This window comes from Trametes versicolor, assembly GCF_000271585.1.
Source record: "Trametes versicolor FP-101664 SS1 unplaced genomic scaffold TRAVEscaffold_2, whole genome shotgun sequence".
NCBI lineage: Eukaryota > Fungi > Basidiomycota > Agaricomycetes > Polyporales > Polyporaceae > Trametes > Trametes versicolor.
The window spans coordinates 2,411,887-2,428,135 of NW_007360322.1; the positions used below are offsets into that span (position 1 = coordinate 2,411,887).

At 58.6% G+C, this 16,249-nt stretch overlaps 5 protein-coding genes across 5 annotated transcripts in view; 3 read left to right on the forward strand and 2 right to left on the reverse strand.

Moving 5' to 3' along the window:
* TRAVEDRAFT_56280 (thioredoxin-like protein) overlaps positions 1–375 on the reverse strand; it is a gene marked incomplete at its 5' end in the record, with an annotated part of 1,462 nt that extends 1,087 nt beyond the window's left edge. Inside the window, one exon of the mRNA XM_008035803.1 lies at positions 337–375. Coding sequence (XP_008033994.1) covers positions 337–375 — 39 coding nt within the window. The remainder of the gene's footprint in view (positions 1–336) is intronic.
* An 820-nt stretch (positions 376–1,195) lies between these two features.
* Positions 1,196–3,617, reverse strand: TRAVEDRAFT_141857 (uncharacterized protein). The gene is made up of 5 exons (XM_008036256.1): positions 3,462–3,617; positions 2,038–3,288; positions 1,951–1,983; positions 1,744–1,874; positions 1,196–1,667 (listed from the first exon to the last, which is right to left on the reverse strand). Exons 1-5 carry the CDS (start codon positions 3,594–3,596, stop codon positions 1,538–1,540), a joined length of 1,680 nt encoding a protein of 559 aa, XP_008034447.1. The 5' UTR covers positions 3,597–3,617; the 3' UTR covers positions 1,196–1,537.
* A 2,723-nt stretch (positions 3,618–6,340) lies between these two features.
* TRAVEDRAFT_34389 (uncharacterized protein) lies at positions 6,341–7,337 on the forward strand (the record flags this gene model as incomplete). The annotated part of the gene is made up of 5 exons (XM_008035475.1): positions 6,341–6,379; positions 6,438–6,458; positions 6,520–6,627; positions 6,702–7,205; positions 7,275–7,337. 5 exons carry the CDS (start codon positions 6,341–6,343, stop codon positions 7,335–7,337), a joined length of 735 nt encoding a protein of 244 aa, XP_008033666.1.
* A 3,339-nt stretch (positions 7,338–10,676) lies between these two features.
* TRAVEDRAFT_113714 (aquaporin-like protein) lies at positions 10,677–12,103 on the forward strand (the record flags this gene model as incomplete). Its single annotated transcript, XM_008036257.1, has 8 exons — positions 10,677–10,790; positions 10,864–10,951; positions 11,006–11,067; positions 11,120–11,202; positions 11,258–11,333; positions 11,384–11,521; positions 11,578–11,672; positions 11,734–12,103. 8 exons carry the CDS (start codon positions 10,677–10,679, stop codon positions 12,101–12,103), a joined length of 1,026 nt encoding a protein of 341 aa, XP_008034448.1.
* A 2,115-nt stretch (positions 12,104–14,218) lies between these two features.
* Positions 14,219–15,781, forward strand: TRAVEDRAFT_43473 (aquaporin-like protein; the record flags this gene model as incomplete). Its single annotated transcript, XM_008035663.1, has 10 exons — positions 14,219–14,365; positions 14,432–14,459; positions 14,518–14,630; positions 14,690–14,781; positions 14,836–14,911; positions 14,971–15,108; positions 15,173–15,267; positions 15,320–15,354; positions 15,417–15,584; positions 15,645–15,781. 10 exons carry the CDS (start codon positions 14,219–14,221, stop codon positions 15,779–15,781), a joined length of 1,029 nt encoding a protein of 342 aa, XP_008033854.1.
* Between the last annotated feature and the right edge of the window lie 468 nt (positions 15,782–16,249).

Sequence of the window (16,249 nt, forward strand, 5' to 3'; positions counted from 1 at the left end):
TGTGGACCTCCCGAAAGTGATGGCGGGGACCTTGGGACGCAAAGAGGTGAGTGGGTGATGGGAGTAGGAGATTGTGCGGGGATATCTGCACCTTTCCGAGCGGATTGACACGCTTGTACCATTCCGGCTTGTCGCGATGGACGTTTATTTGGCAGAGGGTGTACTCCGCGCCCGCCTCTTCGAGAGCAATATGCGCCTACCAGGAGTTCGCGTTAGTGAGGACATGTGCAACATCCATGCCAACTGTTGGGACAGACCCGATGGCCGTACGGCGAGAACTAGTAGAGTGGTAGGTCAGACACAGAGTTTCTATAACCCTCAACGAGAACAACTGACCGTGGTCGTATACAAGGTGATCTGCTCGGTGCAAGGCATGTCGGTGAAGTGGGATGTGTTGTACGAAATCCATTCTGCATGCAGTCTTTAAGTATCAAGTTCGAATGCATAGGCTCCGAGCTGCTCTGAGTCAGTAGCCGCGCCAAGTTGGCAACACGCATCGTACCTGTACACCTGTGCCACGGCTTAGTTAGCGAAACGATCGCAGCATTGAACATCAGACGTGCCTGTGGTGCCGTCTCCACACAATCTGCAGAAGAGCTCGCACGTTGATATATCGGGCTGTGCGGACGAGTCACTATGTACGCATATGATCGAGTCTTGACCAAGCACAACCCTGCGCCGTCCGTGCTCATCGCTAGGAGAGGGCGGATGACGAGAGATGCGGAAGAGACATGACACCTCCCGATGTCACTTACAGACGCCATCCGACTGGCGGAGGACCTGGGTGCATATTGTTGAGGAAAGCGGCTATTTAGAAAGTTCACTAGGAGTGATATCTGAGCAGAGATTACAGATGGGAAAAAAGATGAACGTACAGTGTTTTGTCTTGCATCGTCCCCAGGCGAGATCAATGCGAAGGGCGTACGCTTCGACTGAGGGGACAGCGCGAATCACCTTGCACAAAAGGTACCATCTTGTCAACGAATATAGTCGTCCACGGGGGTACCTAAATATCTAGTTCATTCGCGGCTGCTATGTACAGACCCGCCTTCCGAGCATCCACGTCCCTGCGAAAACGACGAACGCGCGGTAATATACACAAAGTTCCCAAAGAAAACGGACGCCAGCTCGTCACCCGAGCGAACGAGGGCCCAAGACGTGCTGATGCATAGCAAGGGACACGTAGAGAGGAGGAGGGAAGAGACTAAAGAGTGGCAGCTGCGCGGAGGAGCGAGCGGTATCGAGTATAGCGGGTAGGCCGGGGTTGCGTGGCGAACAGACGCGGCGTATTAGTACCTTGGGAAGGCGTGGAGGGCACCAGGGGGAGGTGCCGAAGGGTAGTGGCGGGGGTGATACAACAAGGGCGCATCGAGAGCATAGAGCAGGCGCCGAGGCGTGGGGAAGGGCGCGAAGACTGAGATGTGTCGCTACGCAGAGCCACGGCTGCAACGGCATGGCGAGTCGTTTTGGGTCGAGGGGAGGGAGCAAAGGGAGCTCGCAGGAAGCGCGACGCCCTGGGAAGCATGCGCGCAAGGGCTTACAGAGGGTGCAAGCCCGCTATCCGGTCCTCGATGACCTTTACGACTGTTGGCGGGTACACAGGGATCTCTGTGCCCTGGAAGCCTTCTGGGTAGTTCACCTGTGGCTCGTTGGGATACGTGTGGTACCTGAATACGGAATACACCGCGTTAGTCCATGGTTTTATTCCGCTCCACCACCAGGAACAGTCAGGGCGATACGCACGTGTCGTTCCATATCGCGAAGTGCCGCATGCCAAGGGCGTGTGCTGTCCAGTGGTAGTCGTGTGCGAATCCTCCCGGATAAAAGATCTCAATGACCGTCGACACAGGGGTAACAGGCATCATAATGAGGTGCTGTAAATGAACGAGTTCCAGGAAGGAAGAAGTGGATGAGCATCGAGAACTTTAAACGTTAATCGACCGGGCTCACCGTCAAGCCGTTTCCATGCACTCCGAGCATGACCTACGCAAATGAATTCAGATCGTGCCTGTGGCGCGAGAACATATTAAAGCTTACCGTTGTGCGCGCCGCTATAGCAAGCTGCTGCTCCTTGCTCAGCTTCTCCGCCTGTACGACGTTCAACTCCCACCCATGCTTCTTCACCATCTCCTCCAGGGCCGCCACGAGCGCAGTGTGGTCAGGGTCCAGCAAGTGTCTCCGTGACGCCTGCCTGCTGATGTACGTGATCACGACCTCCGAGTCCCGCATGCCCGACGTCGCCCGCGTCCCAGTCCCCTCTGCCTGCCCAGCTAGCAGCCCCGTACGCCCCGCCATGTACGTATCCGCCCGGACCCCGACGTTCTGGATGCGCTCATCAACGCCCGCGAAACGCAACACCGCGCGTCGAACGGGCTCCCACCACAGCTTCGTGAGGTTGCCCGCCTTGCGCATGTGCTCCGTGGCCTCCGCGGCGATCCGCTGCGTCTGAGACCCACAGATCGGCCCACGGAACGACGCCGAGCGGTCGGAGAAGAGCACGGTGTCGAAATGCCATGCGCGGCGCGGAGCAGTGGGCGACGACGTCGCGATGATCCGGTCCTCCCAGTCTTCGAGGACCTCGACCGTAAGCGCCGGGAATGCGGAGCGGAAGACGTACGAGTTGAAGCCGGGGCGGTCGCGCCAACCGTGCGCGCCCGCGTTGGCAAATATGGCGCGGTGGACGGGCGGCGCCGACGTGAGCGCGGCGTTCTGCGGATCCACGTTCGCGTTCCATGCACCCTGCCAGAATGCCCATGCGCCAAACAACCACTCGGCGCAGAAGTGGTAGTAGTGATCGAGGAATTGCGAGGGTTCGTTGATGATGAATGAATTCCCCGGTGCGGACCAGATGCGATTCTTCTCGTGTGACCCGTCCCCGCCCCAGTAGTCCTGCGCTTCCTGTGGTGTAATGAATGCCATATCCTCGGCTGTGGGCATGCGCGCAGCGATGTTTTCCGGTGTGTTTTCCGCAGCGAGCCCAGTGGAGGTCATCATAGTGATGTCGGGGAAAGAGGAAGGACGCGACGTGACGATGTACATCGTACCGTTCGACATGTAAATGTTGCGGAAGACAGTCCAGCCTGGCGCGTGAGACAGGATGGTGGTCTCGGGTATCGTGTAAGAGGTATCTACAGTCGCAGGCGACTTGATTGGTTCCTGCGCAGGCTCTCGATGTTCCTGGAGTACTGGCGCCGGCACATGGTCGACGTGGAGTTGCTTGTGTGCATCGTGCTGCGCTGGTGGTGCTGCGAATATGTTATGCTGGTCGGTGTCGTACTCCGAGCTGACCTGGAGGGACCGTCTGATTAGCCCGGACTTTACGGGAAGAGGACGCCGGCGCCAGGTCCCATTCCCTCCTTCTTTTCCTTCCATGAGCACAAGCCAATGCTCCACGCTTCCCTCCCGCGCACCGCACTCGCTTCACCAAGCAGGACCTGGTCCGAGGCAGAACGGATACTCACCTGGGTCTTTACCACGATCGAGCTGGTGTGATCCGTCAAGGGACCCACGAAGCTCGTGGTGAAGTGCATGGCCGCCGCGCCAAGGAATATGAGTGCGACATCGCGGAGAGTCCGTGTGCGGGCGAGGCCGACCATCGTCGCCGGCGTCGAGGCAGCTGGAGAGAGAGGGGAGGAAGAGAGGGAGAGTGGGCTCTAGTAGGAAGTCATCAGGACGAATATACTCTGACGAGGCTTGTCTGCCGCCAGACAGATCGCGAAAGCGCCCATCTTGTCTGCACTTTCGTCTTCCCACGCCAAGGGTCCGCCCGTTTCGCCGGTCCCATATAGGGGCGGAGCCCAAACCCCTTACCCCGTCTTGTTACCGTTGTCCAACCAGCGTGTAGCGGGATGCAGATATTACGGGCGGAGACGAGCGGAGACGCCGCTCTGATGATAGGCTTTGTGCGCACTCCTTCCGCCGCGGGGACTTTAATCGGCACCGCCCCAACTCTATGGACGCCTCCGAGTCTGGACGGAGACTCTTCGCCGCGCAAAACCCTCCTGATCCACGCTGTGATATCGGCCCTGGTTTGATGGGATCCCCCCGCAACCGCACAGCGAAGAGATACACAGGGTCCTCGCTAATCGCTTCTCTCTTCTTTGTGCATCGCATGTAAGTGAAAATTCAAAGTTTGGGAAGCCGGAAAACATGGTGCTAAACCCCACCCTTCTCGCGCAGACAGAACCCATAGTCATGTGTCGTTCGAGGCTCAAGTCGATGCCATACAAACGCCGCGTCGGAACACACGTTTCCCATCTGCGAGCAGATGGCCGTCCCCGTGGACGGATATGTCGTGTGTGCATTTGACGGGATCACAACATTCGTGCACCGTGGCGTCTCTCCACGACGCATTGCAACACACAGCTCCGTAGATGCGAATTTATCATCGGCTAATCCTCTACACAGGTCCGTTCTCAACGGGACTGACAGAGCGGGCCTAGCCCGTGTGTCGATCCCAGACCGTCGGCGGTGAGCCGGCACACAAACAGCAGAGCACTGAACAGTATACCGGTCCATCCAACCGACTCACAAAGCTTGTAGGAATTGAGTGTCCGCCGCATATGCACTGATCTTCGGCCTTTTCGGCCTCTCCGCCTCGGGCGAGACTATGCGAAGTCGTAAGTCTCGCGTTCGTATGGACCCCGCTGGCACTCGCTCATTAACAGCAGACGACGGTAGATTCCTACGGACTCGGCGGGAGAACGCGTATTAGGTCTACATCGCCGCCAGAAAGTTCCCGGAAGGCTCTGCGAGGCAACTCACCGGAGGACAACCCTACCGGTCGCATACGATCGGCTGCGCCCACGCTCTGAACCCAACTTGTTTTGAGCTGAGCGTATAGGCGAAGCGGGCATAAACACCGAAGGCCTTCACGTCTCATCGTCCGTCTGTGAGTCTTGGATGTCGATAATAGACTATCATATCCAGTGCAAGACTCATTAGAACTTCGAGCAGCTCCTAAGGTACCCATATCATACAAATGTCACGCCTTTTCCAGTTCCATACAGGAAGCCCCGCCGTCTGCTCAACATCATGGTGTCTATCTCTTTTCGCGCGACTTTTGATCCTGTCGGGTACGCCGATCGTGTGAACAGATCCGGAAAACCCGGACACCGCGACGGTCTCTCAGCCAACGTTTCCGGCGATTTCGCTCACGGTGAACGGGTAAGACGGCATGGCGGGTTCTACAAGACGCATTCAGCCGCAAGAAGTCGCCGGAAAGGGGCATGCTCGCTGCAGGCCGTCTCCGCTCGGAACCCGCTGTGTTCATCATTGGAAGACCCACTTTTGGGTGTATTACATCCTTTTGACTCCTCGCCATATCTACCGACCTGTTTCGGGGCCGCGCGGAAACCACCTTCGCCTGCACACGATCGCTCGAGGTGAGGAAGTATTGCAGCGTTCGACGTGTTATCCGCGACTCCACACATTTGATGTGTAGAGCCCGAGTCTCACAGTACGAGTGTACATTTATCTCTCCCATGACTTTAAGGCCCGCCGCTGACATTTTGAAAAGTACGCACTGGAATCGAGTTAGTACCGGCAAATACTGGGTTGCTTTCATGCTTGAAAGCGCTCCTGCCATCACTGGCTGTCGATTCGCGGCAGAATTCTGTCCGGCGCGATGCCGCTAATGGTCAGTGCGCAGTAGCTCGCTTCATTCCGTCATACCATAACTAACTTCCACATACCGCAGATAAGGTCCCTTGGGAGTGGTCTAAAAAAACTCGTACACACGTAACAGGTGAATTCATGCGCACCTAGACCGACTTACGACTAGCTCTCTCTCGCACCGCTCGCCCTTCGTACAGAAGCGCACTCCCAACGCGCAAGCTTCAGCGGTGGCGACCGGCATCCCCGCCACCAGGCTGAGACAACAACGTAAGGTCCTTTCCTCTTTGTATCCTCGTGCTGTGAAAAGAGCTACGCAGTAGAGGTCGTACCGCGCCGGCCATGACATGGCAGAGCACCGGGTTTAAGGCTACACGCGCTTTGTAACAGCGCTGGCGGTGTCCGGCTACAAGCCTCTTGCCGCGGAAGGGGTACGCACTCCGGACAGATACCGCGGCACTGTCAAAACTTTCTCGGTCCCAGCACGGAGATCACGCTTCTAGCGATTACTGAGTCATCCTAACGTACATCCCCTCCTACTCATGTACGAGTTCATTCGGCACATCGTATGCGAAGAGCATCATTGGTACGTCCCATGGTTGCCGCAGCCGTTTCGCTGACGAGTCCTGCGGCAAGTCACTGTCCAGTGCACGCCTGGGCACCATTTCCCCATACTTAAAAACTGTATGCATTGTGAGCTTGGTGCAACACATCCCCACAGACCGCCATGCCTTGCACACAACAGATCACCTTGTACACGGCCACGGTCAGTTGTTCTCGTCGCAATACTTGCAAAGTCTGCTTCTGATAAGCCACCTTGTTAGTTCTCGGCGTACGCCCACAGGGTATGCCTTCATAGTCGACGTAGATACTGAACGTAGCATCACTGAAGTTGCTCTGCTCTAGGCTGAAATTGCGCTCGAAGAGGCGGGAGCGCAGTACACCCTCTACAAGATAGACCTCTATATACGCGACATGCCGGAATGGTACACACGCGTCAATCCTCTTAGAAAGGTGCGAATGGCGCCACATCTCCCGCGACTACTCGTCCACTGACCCTAACGCACCTCCGCACCTCTTCACCTCAGGTTCCCGCGATCACGTTCGGTGGACCGCAGGTGCCGCCCGACGAGCCCTCCCCCGGGTCCCAGAAGCTCAGAGAATCGCTGGCGCTGATCGAGTTCGTCGCGGACACATTCCCGGAGTCAAAGCTGCTCCCGGCGGACCCCTTCCTTCGCGCCCGCGCCCGCACATTCATCTCCCTCTATCACAGCTACATCCACGAGCAGTTCATGAACGTATTCTTCCGCGGCGTCCCGGTGACGGACGGCTTCTTCCAGGCGTTCGAGACGCTGCAGAGCGCGCTGCCCCCCACGGGGTTTGCGGTGGGCGAATGGTCGCTCGCGGAGACGGCGGTGGGGCCGTTCCTCGCGCGCATTATGCTGTACCTCGATGCAGGGTTCGGGTGGTACAGTGAGGCGGATCGCGAGACTATGCGGGCGGAGTTTGCCAGTGCGCGGTTTGCGCGCCTCCAGCAGTACATCCAGGACATCCGCGCGCGTCCGAGTTTCGCGAAGACCTGGGGAGGGGATGTGAGTTCCGCCTTGCTTTCGGCTTCTCCCGACGCGGACTGACCTCTCGCGATGAATGCGACTTTGCAGGCCGTGCAAGTCGAGACGGTGAGAGCTACTCTTCCCAAGCTACGACGTGAGCGTATAGCGTAAATGGTATTATGGACCTGCGAAGAGATTATTAGCGTGGCCACAACGCATGGCTTTTGGTGTATCGATTCATATGGGCAGGAGCCGCCACAGCAGATAGCATTTTTAAGCCCCTCGCCGGACTGCGAAGAGCCGGAAGTATTTGGTTCCCAATCACATGGGGGATTGCGCCCGAGCGACGTCGATGACTGCGTACTGACGTCGACGTTTAAATTTATGCACCACGGTGAACGGTGGAGCTGGACGAAGCAGACGCCCTCAAACCGTCCACTGATCTTCCGATGACGTGCATGTATAAGTGTGCCATCTTGCTGGGGACACGCGGAGGGTAGCCACGACCATTACACACGCAGCTCGGAATATCGGACGCCTTGCTTTGAGTTCGTAGCCGCCACAGGCAACCTCACCAGGATACAGACAAACTCACCTTGAAGGTCGTCAGACACCATCTACTCACAGAGACCTCTCTATATCTGTGAAAAACATACCAGTGTTCGCTGCATTATTAAACCTACGAAACGAGTAATAAGCATACGTACACCATGGTGCGTAGTCAAATAACTCTCTAAGTTATGTAAAACTAGTACTCACCTTGGCTTGTTCGAATTCGTGCTCGCCATCCTCTGTGCGGACTTCCAGGGCGCATTTATCTCAACATTAGCAAACGCAATCATGGGCGCCATTGGCGGTATCGCCGCGGTGCTCCAAGCGATCGTGGGCGGAATTGCAGCAGTGAGTCCCTAGCCTCAGAAGCTTTAAACCACCAGGCCACCACGAAAAGCTGACTGAGCCGCGTGTAACTCGCTAGATCCTGGCTGGTATTTTCAACGTTCTGACCTGCGGCGCGCTCTCGCCCGCGGGCGCAGCGGTACGCGAAGCTTCCGCGGAAGCCGAAGCCGCAGAAGAGACGGGGGCAGCACCGCAGATGGCGGAGGCGGCACGCATGGCTCCGGGTGGGATGGCCGGGACGGGGGCAGGGGCAGCGATGGGTGGCGTCGGTGGCCTGGGAGGTCCTGCGAGCGGCGCAATGGGCGTGCCTCCCGGCCTAGGTGCAACCGGTGGGGTTGGCGCTCCGCCTGGAATGGGGATTGGTATGGGGGGATCTAGTGCGGTGGGAGTACCCGGTGCAATGGGTGGCCCTGGTGCAATGGGAGGTCCTGGCTTGTCGGGAGGCCCTGGTCCGATGGGCGTCTCGCCGGCGGTGGCGATGGGCAACGGTGGCGGGTTGCCTGGCAGCATTCCGGCTGGGCCGGGGGTAGGGGAGGGCGGTGTGGCTGGTAGTCCAGGAGCGGCAGTTTACTGAGGGGGTCCGCGGCCCGCGGGGATAGGAGGGCTGCTTGCAAAGGGATGACTTGTAATCAGTGTAGGAATTGGGAATTGCATGATCCTGTTGCGTCTGCACAAAGTAATCACCGAGCCAAGTCTCTTTTGTAAAGAGAGCGAATATTTTGACAGTATCAAGTGTTTGAAGTCTTGCATAGTGTTGCTTGCAACGGTGCCAGTCTGCGCAAACTACTGGCACAGACATAACGGATGTATAGCCTCGATGGCCGATGTCGAGCAAACCACCCAGGCTGAACAGGCCGTCAAGATTTCAGTCATCTCAGGAGTACGAATGATGATGTCGATGCGTCCCCACTTGACATCCCGTCGCAACATTGTTCGATATCGTCACTATAAACAAAAGTGACACAGGCGTCCCCGTCTCCCCTACGAGGCAAAACGTCGATATCAGCGTACTTTGCTAGGTCGTCTACATATGGTACAGACTCACATTTTCTCTGTGTGGATGTTTCTAGGCTGAATGGTCGCTGGCAATACTATATGTTGGAAATTTCAGCGTGCCGGGACGCGGACGATGTGACATAGTCGTTTAGCACCATTAAGTATATGCAGCTTCAAATACCTATGACTATAGCCTCGAAGAGACCAGCGATCGAAGCTCAGATCGGTCAAGGTGAGACTCAGGCAACTTCTGCAAGGAGAATACAAGGAGGGACGTGAGGGAATGGGAGTCGTCGGACGCGTACTGGTGCGTTGCCGCCGGCGTTTGCCGATGACCGGTTGACCCCGCACCTCCCCGCACGCTAGGCTCCGCTACCTACTGTGACCTCGTATCTCAGGCTCTTTCCAGTTCTTTTCTTCAACTCTCCTCCGAAGAAATTTACTGCAAAAATGGTCTCAGGTTGAAGTAGCACAGCTGACCCGCATGTACAGATGACCGCCACTTCGCATGGCCACATCAGCAACGTCTGTCATGAGTCGCAACTTAATGAGTGAGCATGATTTCACAACTCAACCCTGCGCGCGGCTCTCTAATGTATTGTGCAGTGCCTAAGGGATCTACTCGGGGTCTGCTACCTCCAGGAACCCATCAATTAGCTTGATCTGAGCCCCGAGGATGGATACAATGCTGCGCGAGAACGCGTTGAGCGATTTACCGACTCCGGATGAGCAGCCGCTGACACGTTCAAAGTCGGCTCTGTGCATTCTTCGCGGAGAAAAACTCCTTCAGAAGCCCCGAGCTCCGAGTAGCTACAGCCATCAAGCTGCATGCTCCCTTGTCGCTTCCGGCCGCAAGATGCAAGTACTCTGCCGCATTGTAGCGGGCGATTGCATGCGGGCGAAGACTGCGCGGTCACTGCGCCTGCCTGCGGGGGCGCGAGCAGCAGCCCTTCCCGTTCCTGGGAGTAGAGTTCCGGGATCTTCACTCGGGCGTTCCCACCCCGTATGCGGCCCTGGCTTCGATGTGTGCGCTCTTCCAAGTTCTATGGCGCCGGCTGTCTGAACAACGTGGGCTCGTCATTCGCAAAATCTTCACGGGCGTAATTGAGCACGTACCGAACTATGCCGCGTGAATGAGATACGAGCCTTCCATCCGCAGCCTCGGAGCGCCGACTTGCAAACCACTATCAGAAGCAGGCGGAGAGGGGGGCTCCCGCGCGCCCACTGGGAAGCCAGCCCGTTTTGTGTTTCGGACCGCCGACTGATCATCGAACGATGTAACCATTGCTCCAAGGCTAACTCCCCTTTGCCTGTCTCGGCGCCAGCCCAAATCACTGCGCTGCCACCACCCCTCGACACCTGACCCACCCCTCCCTGATGGCGAAGCTCAGCCAGGCCCGACAGATGTCGTTACCAACGTCCGTGTGTGTTCAGGCCCGCCGGAAGCTCTCCCGCACTATACTCTGGACGCCGCGCGGTTGCGCAAATGTATAAGTAACAGCCGAGCACGCCCCGAGCGGCTCTTGGAAGCTCGCCCCCCGAGCCGACGCTTACGCGGTGCCTAATACTTGCCTTCCCGCACTCCCACCTCTCCCTCGACCCACCGTGACGATGTCGATGCAGCACACTGCAGTGTACGAGGTCGTGCCCCGCCCGGCGGTGGTAGCCCATTGGGAGCGCAGGCGCAATCGCCGGCAGGTGCACTGGGTCGTCGAGTGCATCGCAGAAGCGGTCCGTGCCATTTGCCCTTATTTATTTGGGCGGCGGTAGGGAATGTTGGTGCTGAGATGTGCGTCGTTTGTAGACGGGAACGTTCCTGTACACGTTCGCCGGCGCGGGGGCTACTGCCGCGTACGTCCTGGGCAACATCCTGGAGCTCCCTGGATTGGGCAGTCAGTCCACCTTTTCTGCATTACTGGAGGCGGAGAGTGCTCACACGGCTGCAGGCCTGCTGCAGATCGGTATTGCGTACGCGGTTGGGATCGCGCTCGCGCTTGCAGTGTGCCTGGTAAGCGTACAAGGACTTCGTGAAGTTGGAGGAAGCTCACGATCGTCCGCAGCCCACGTCTTATGGCCAGTTCAATCCCGCGATCACCATCCATGCCGCAGTGTTCCATAAACTACCTCCTCTTAAAGCTGTTAGGTGAGTACACACAAAGTGGCACGATTTGAGTACGGACGCGCCTGACATCCCGCAGATATATAATTGCCCAAATATTCGGGTCGTATATTGCATGCCTATTGATCTATGTCCAGTACAAACAGCTCATACATGTGCGTAGCCACGCTCCTGCATAGCTGTTCGATACTGATAAGCGATGCAGACAGCTGTTAGTGCGCTCCAAGCGAAGGGGGTGTACGACACGGTCATGTTCACGTCTGCCGGCCCTGGAGGTATCTTTGGGCTGTACGTCAACCCGGGCTCGGACCTCGGCTACGTCCTCCTTAACGAATTCGTTTGCGTGCGTACCCCCTTCCGATATTACCAGTCCGCGAGCTAAAGCTCAGCCCCTTGAAGGACTTCATACTCGGCATCGTCATTTTCTCGTGCACAGACCCGGGAAACCCCATCTCCACACCGAGCACGATGCCATGGCTCATCGCCCTCGCATAGTACGCTGCACCCATCATCACTGCACACGTGCGCGTCCCTGACACGACCATCTCCTTACAGCGGCGTCGTGGTCTGGGGATATTCCCCTATCGGCCTCGCTGCCAACTCGGCGCGCGATCTGGGTGGCCGGTTCGCCGCGCTGACACTGTTCGGCAAAGCCGCGAGTGGCGGAAACTACGCCGCACTCGCCGCGCTCACGAACATACCCGCAACGCTCCTCGCCGGCGTCTTCTACGAGCTCGTCTTCAGCGACTCCACACGCAGTGCGTACCCCTCGTCGGCCTCTGCTACCGCTCACACACTGACAGGGTCGCGCGTGCAGCGATTCACCCCGAGTGGGAGCGGCTCATCAACGCGCGGCATGCCGAGCTCGAGCGCAAAGAGCACGGGCCCCCGACGACGACGTTCAATGTCTCTGACTCCTCCGTAGAGAAGATCAGCGACAAGGCGTAGGTGCGACGCGGGCGGTGGCCCCCTCCGTGTTTATCGCCCTTTTTGCGTAGATGAGGATGACTGCAATGATAGACCCACGTACGAATGGTTACGACGCGCTGGTGCCGTCCCGGGCCCGATCGAGATCTCCTTTCCCATCTCCATTTTGTGGGGAGACCGAATGCGGGGTAATTTCGAGATTGAGTGCGTCTGGCCCGATCGCGGCGTGCGTGCGACTTGCCAGGTATGTGTTGTGGCTGCAGCCACCGTTTGAGAGCGACCTTGTCTGGCATCGTCGGGCGGCTCGGAGGCGCTCTGTACCATAGCGCGTGGTGTTCAGGTCGCGCGACCCGTGATGCTGCCCCGCGGATGGGCGAGGAGCCGTCGCGCGAGTCCGCAGCGGTGTTTATTAGGGATTATTTGCAACGGGGGCGGCCTTCGTGGGGTAAGACCGACAGTACGGTGGAGCAAGATTTTACGGCCTCCACAAAATGCGCGCCAATATCCCGTCGACGAGCTCGCTACCCCGCTATACGTACTCTCTAACGCGCGCCAGGCGCACGTTGTTGCCCCACCCGAGACAAGACGGGCTCCACCCGAGACAGAAAAAACGCGTTGCAAATAATCCCTATTACCCCGCATTGTTAGGCTTGGCTGATCGACACGCGATCGCACATAGGACCCCTGAAAATGCCTATAGTAGGCCGTCCGGTAGACGCTCGTCATCCGGACGGCGTTTGAGAATTTTTGGCCAAATGATGGGTCAAAGTCCGGACAAAATGACCCTCAAAAGGTCACCTAGCCGGCCGGACTTCCCGGACAGCGAGGCCTCTGGGCTCCCTCGGCCGGGCCCCAGAGTCCGGACACCACCGGGGTCAGGCTGAGGGGCCCCCTTCGGAGGGGTGTCCGGCCTCCGAGATTCCCGGCTTATCCACCATTATCAGCCGTGTAAGAACCATTGTTGATGGGACTTACTCAGGACTTACTACTCACTGTAGTGCGTTTGTAACTTCTCGGCTAAGGTATGTCAGAATGCGGCCTAGCAATTCGACGGGCGCTTCGAGACACCATACGCATCATCCTGTTCGTAGAATTTTTCTGTACTAAGCACACCTTCCAGCCTCACTTTAGAGGTAGATTTGGACGTCTAAAGGCTGTAAACCGCAAAATAACGTCCGCTTGAAGACTATGGCGGCGCGCCGGGAAAAAATTGCGGTTTTTAGAGGCCGGCCAGGAAATCCGGACACCTCCCCGGCCCCGAAGGGGCCGGACGGAAAATCCGGACACCACCGAGCAAAAACGGCATGCTGGTCGCGAGTCCGGACAAATTAGGCCAAAACCTCGAAAATATCGACCGGACACGGAGGGCCAAAATCATGGGCGTCTACCGGACGGCCTACTATAGGCATTTTCAGGGGTCCTTCGCACATCCGCGCCGGGCGAACTGCTCAGCCGGCCCCCGTCGCCCTGCGCACGCACCCCGCGAGATCTCGCATCTCGAGAACAAGCCAGGACCCGCGACCACCTGCGCCCACTCCCCAGGCTAGGACATGCGTGCCTGTGTATCTCCGGTCCTCGGGCGATCGACGGTCGACCGCGACTGGCCAGGCTGCCGCTCCTGTCTGCGGGGCCCCGCGTCGTCCAGGATCCCGCGCACGCTAAACCCCTTCGCGCAACGCCCGCGAGAAACCGCCGCCCAAAACGCGCAAGGGGAATCGGCGTACCTAGATGGCGCCCCATTCTTCTGCAGCTGTCGCGAGCGCGGTGACAGAATGCGGTGTCTGCGGTCGCAAGCGAGGGTCAGCGAGCTAGAATGAGCTGCCGCCCCCACCGTATAGCCGGCACGCCCCGGTCAGGCGAGCGGTGGGCGGGTCATGTGGGGGAGGCGTCCGCAGGATTAGGACGGCGGGTCGTGATTGCCACAGGGGGCTCCAGCGTTCGCATGAGGGCATTCGCAGCGTCTCCCACTGGGTGCCCGGACTCAGATAAAGTCGCGAGCCCTCGCGTGGAGAGCCGCCCCAGGCGTCCAGCAGCTCCCCTCAGGACCCCCTCCGTTCCCTCTCAACCTTCTCCTCTTCACGCGTTCTGCACGACCCACGATCCCGAGTGCAAGATGACAGCAGCAGCAGGCACCCACCACCTCCGCCAACGCGAGTTTGTGCACCTCGCCGACATCAAGCCCCGCTCCTCCGGCCACATCGCCTGGGAGCGTCGTCGCCACCGCCAGGCGCACTGGCTGGTCGAGTGCCTCGCCGAGTTCGTGAGTACATACCCGGCGCGCCGATAGCATATTGGACGAGTTCCTGACGTCGCGTCTGACGGGCAGATGGGCGTCTTCTTCTACGTCTATGCCGGTACGTGTGGTCCCATGATGTCCTTCTTGCTCCGTGGTCCTCAAATAGTCTGCGATAGGCGTTGGTTCCACGGCCTCCTATCTGCTGGCGAATACCGCCCAATTGAATGGCCTGGGTTCCCTGTTCCAGATCGGCACTGCGTACGCATTCGGTATCTTGTTTGCCCTCATCGTACGTTGCTCCTGCAAAATCGATCTATGAAATTCCGTACTCACCGTTTCGATCCGTAGGTGTGCGCGCCCACATCGGGCGGGCACTTCAACCCCGCGATGACGATCGCCTTCACGCTCATGGGGCGCTGCACCTGGAAGAAAGCACTCCGGTGAGCTATCACACATTGTAGCGGTTTGAATATCGCGCTGATAGAGGGAAACAGCTACTTCGTAGCCCAGATTCTAGGCGCATACGTCGCGTGCCTTCTCATCTACGTGCAATGGCACGATCTGATCGAGGTACATTCACACCGCGGCCGCTCTCCCCGCGCAAGCTCTGACCACATGGAACCATGCAGGAGGCCTCCGAAATCCTCGCGGCCGCGGGCAAGCTCGACGCCGTGATGTTTACGGCCAACGGCCCCGCAGGTGTTTTCGCGCTCTACGTTCCCCCCGGCACCAACCTCGGCCGTGTCTTCCTGAACGAATTCGTCTGTGTACGTCCCCCTTTCCTCAAACAACCCTAGCGCACTTGACTAACGATCCCTCTTACGGACGCAGGACTTCATCATCGGCCTCGTCATCTGGTCATGCATGGACCCCACCAACTTCGGGGCGTCGCCCGTCTCCGCGCCATGGATCGTCGCCTTTGCCTAGTAGGTATTCTTCTTCTGCTCCCGGTGCACCCGTCGCTGACCGCCTGCTCAGCGCTGTCGTCGTATGGGGTTACTCGCCCGTAGGAGGTACGCAGCCAGGCCACCCCCATCCTCCGCGCGCACGATACTTACAGCGCCCTTCTTTACAGTCGCGACCAACGCTGCTCGTGACGTCGGCTCGCGCCTTATGGCCATGACCATCTGGGGCATGCCCGCGAGCGGCGGCTCGTACGCCGCGATCGCCGCGCTCACTAACATCCCCGCCACCCTCCTCGCGGCGGTCTTCTACGAGGTCGTCCTCGCGGACTCTAGCCGCGGTACGTCCCCTCCTTCCCCTTACGCCCAGGCCTGCAACTGACTGAAGGGTACGCACCTAGTGGTCACCCCGGCGCACGTGGACTACCTCTCGGGCCACCTCGCGCACGAGGAGCACAGCCAGGGCATCGTGCGTGGCGGCTCCGTCAGCCCCGGCCTTGACGAGAAGTCGCGCGAGCAGACGATCGAGCACGTCTGAGCGCGCCCCCGCGCTGCGCTCCGTCGCCTTCGCCGCTCTTCGTCGCGCGGTTGTTCAACCGGCATCTGGTCACGTCGCATCGGCGACCTTCGTCTCGTCTCTGGAATATACGGGCCATGCATGAGCCACGGGTGGAAGGAGGGGATATCGGACGGTCCTTGTTGTATCATAGGGAATGTACGCACCGAGTTGTACTGTACTTTAGGAAGAACGCGCGCAGCTTTGACGCCTCCTTGCAAGACCCTCAGCGCGCGATATGTGGATGTGAGCAGTGGACGGTACGCGCGCGGAACACCCGTGCGGCGGTCTTATACGCACCTTGGAGGAGAGCCGGCTATGGGTACCACCGGTGCCGGCATGCTGGATAAGCGGCTCGGCCGCTGGCCGAACTGATCGACGCGGGCCACTCATCCGCTCCCTTCGTGTCGCCGGGCTACTCACGAAGACGCCCCGATAGCCGACGGTCTG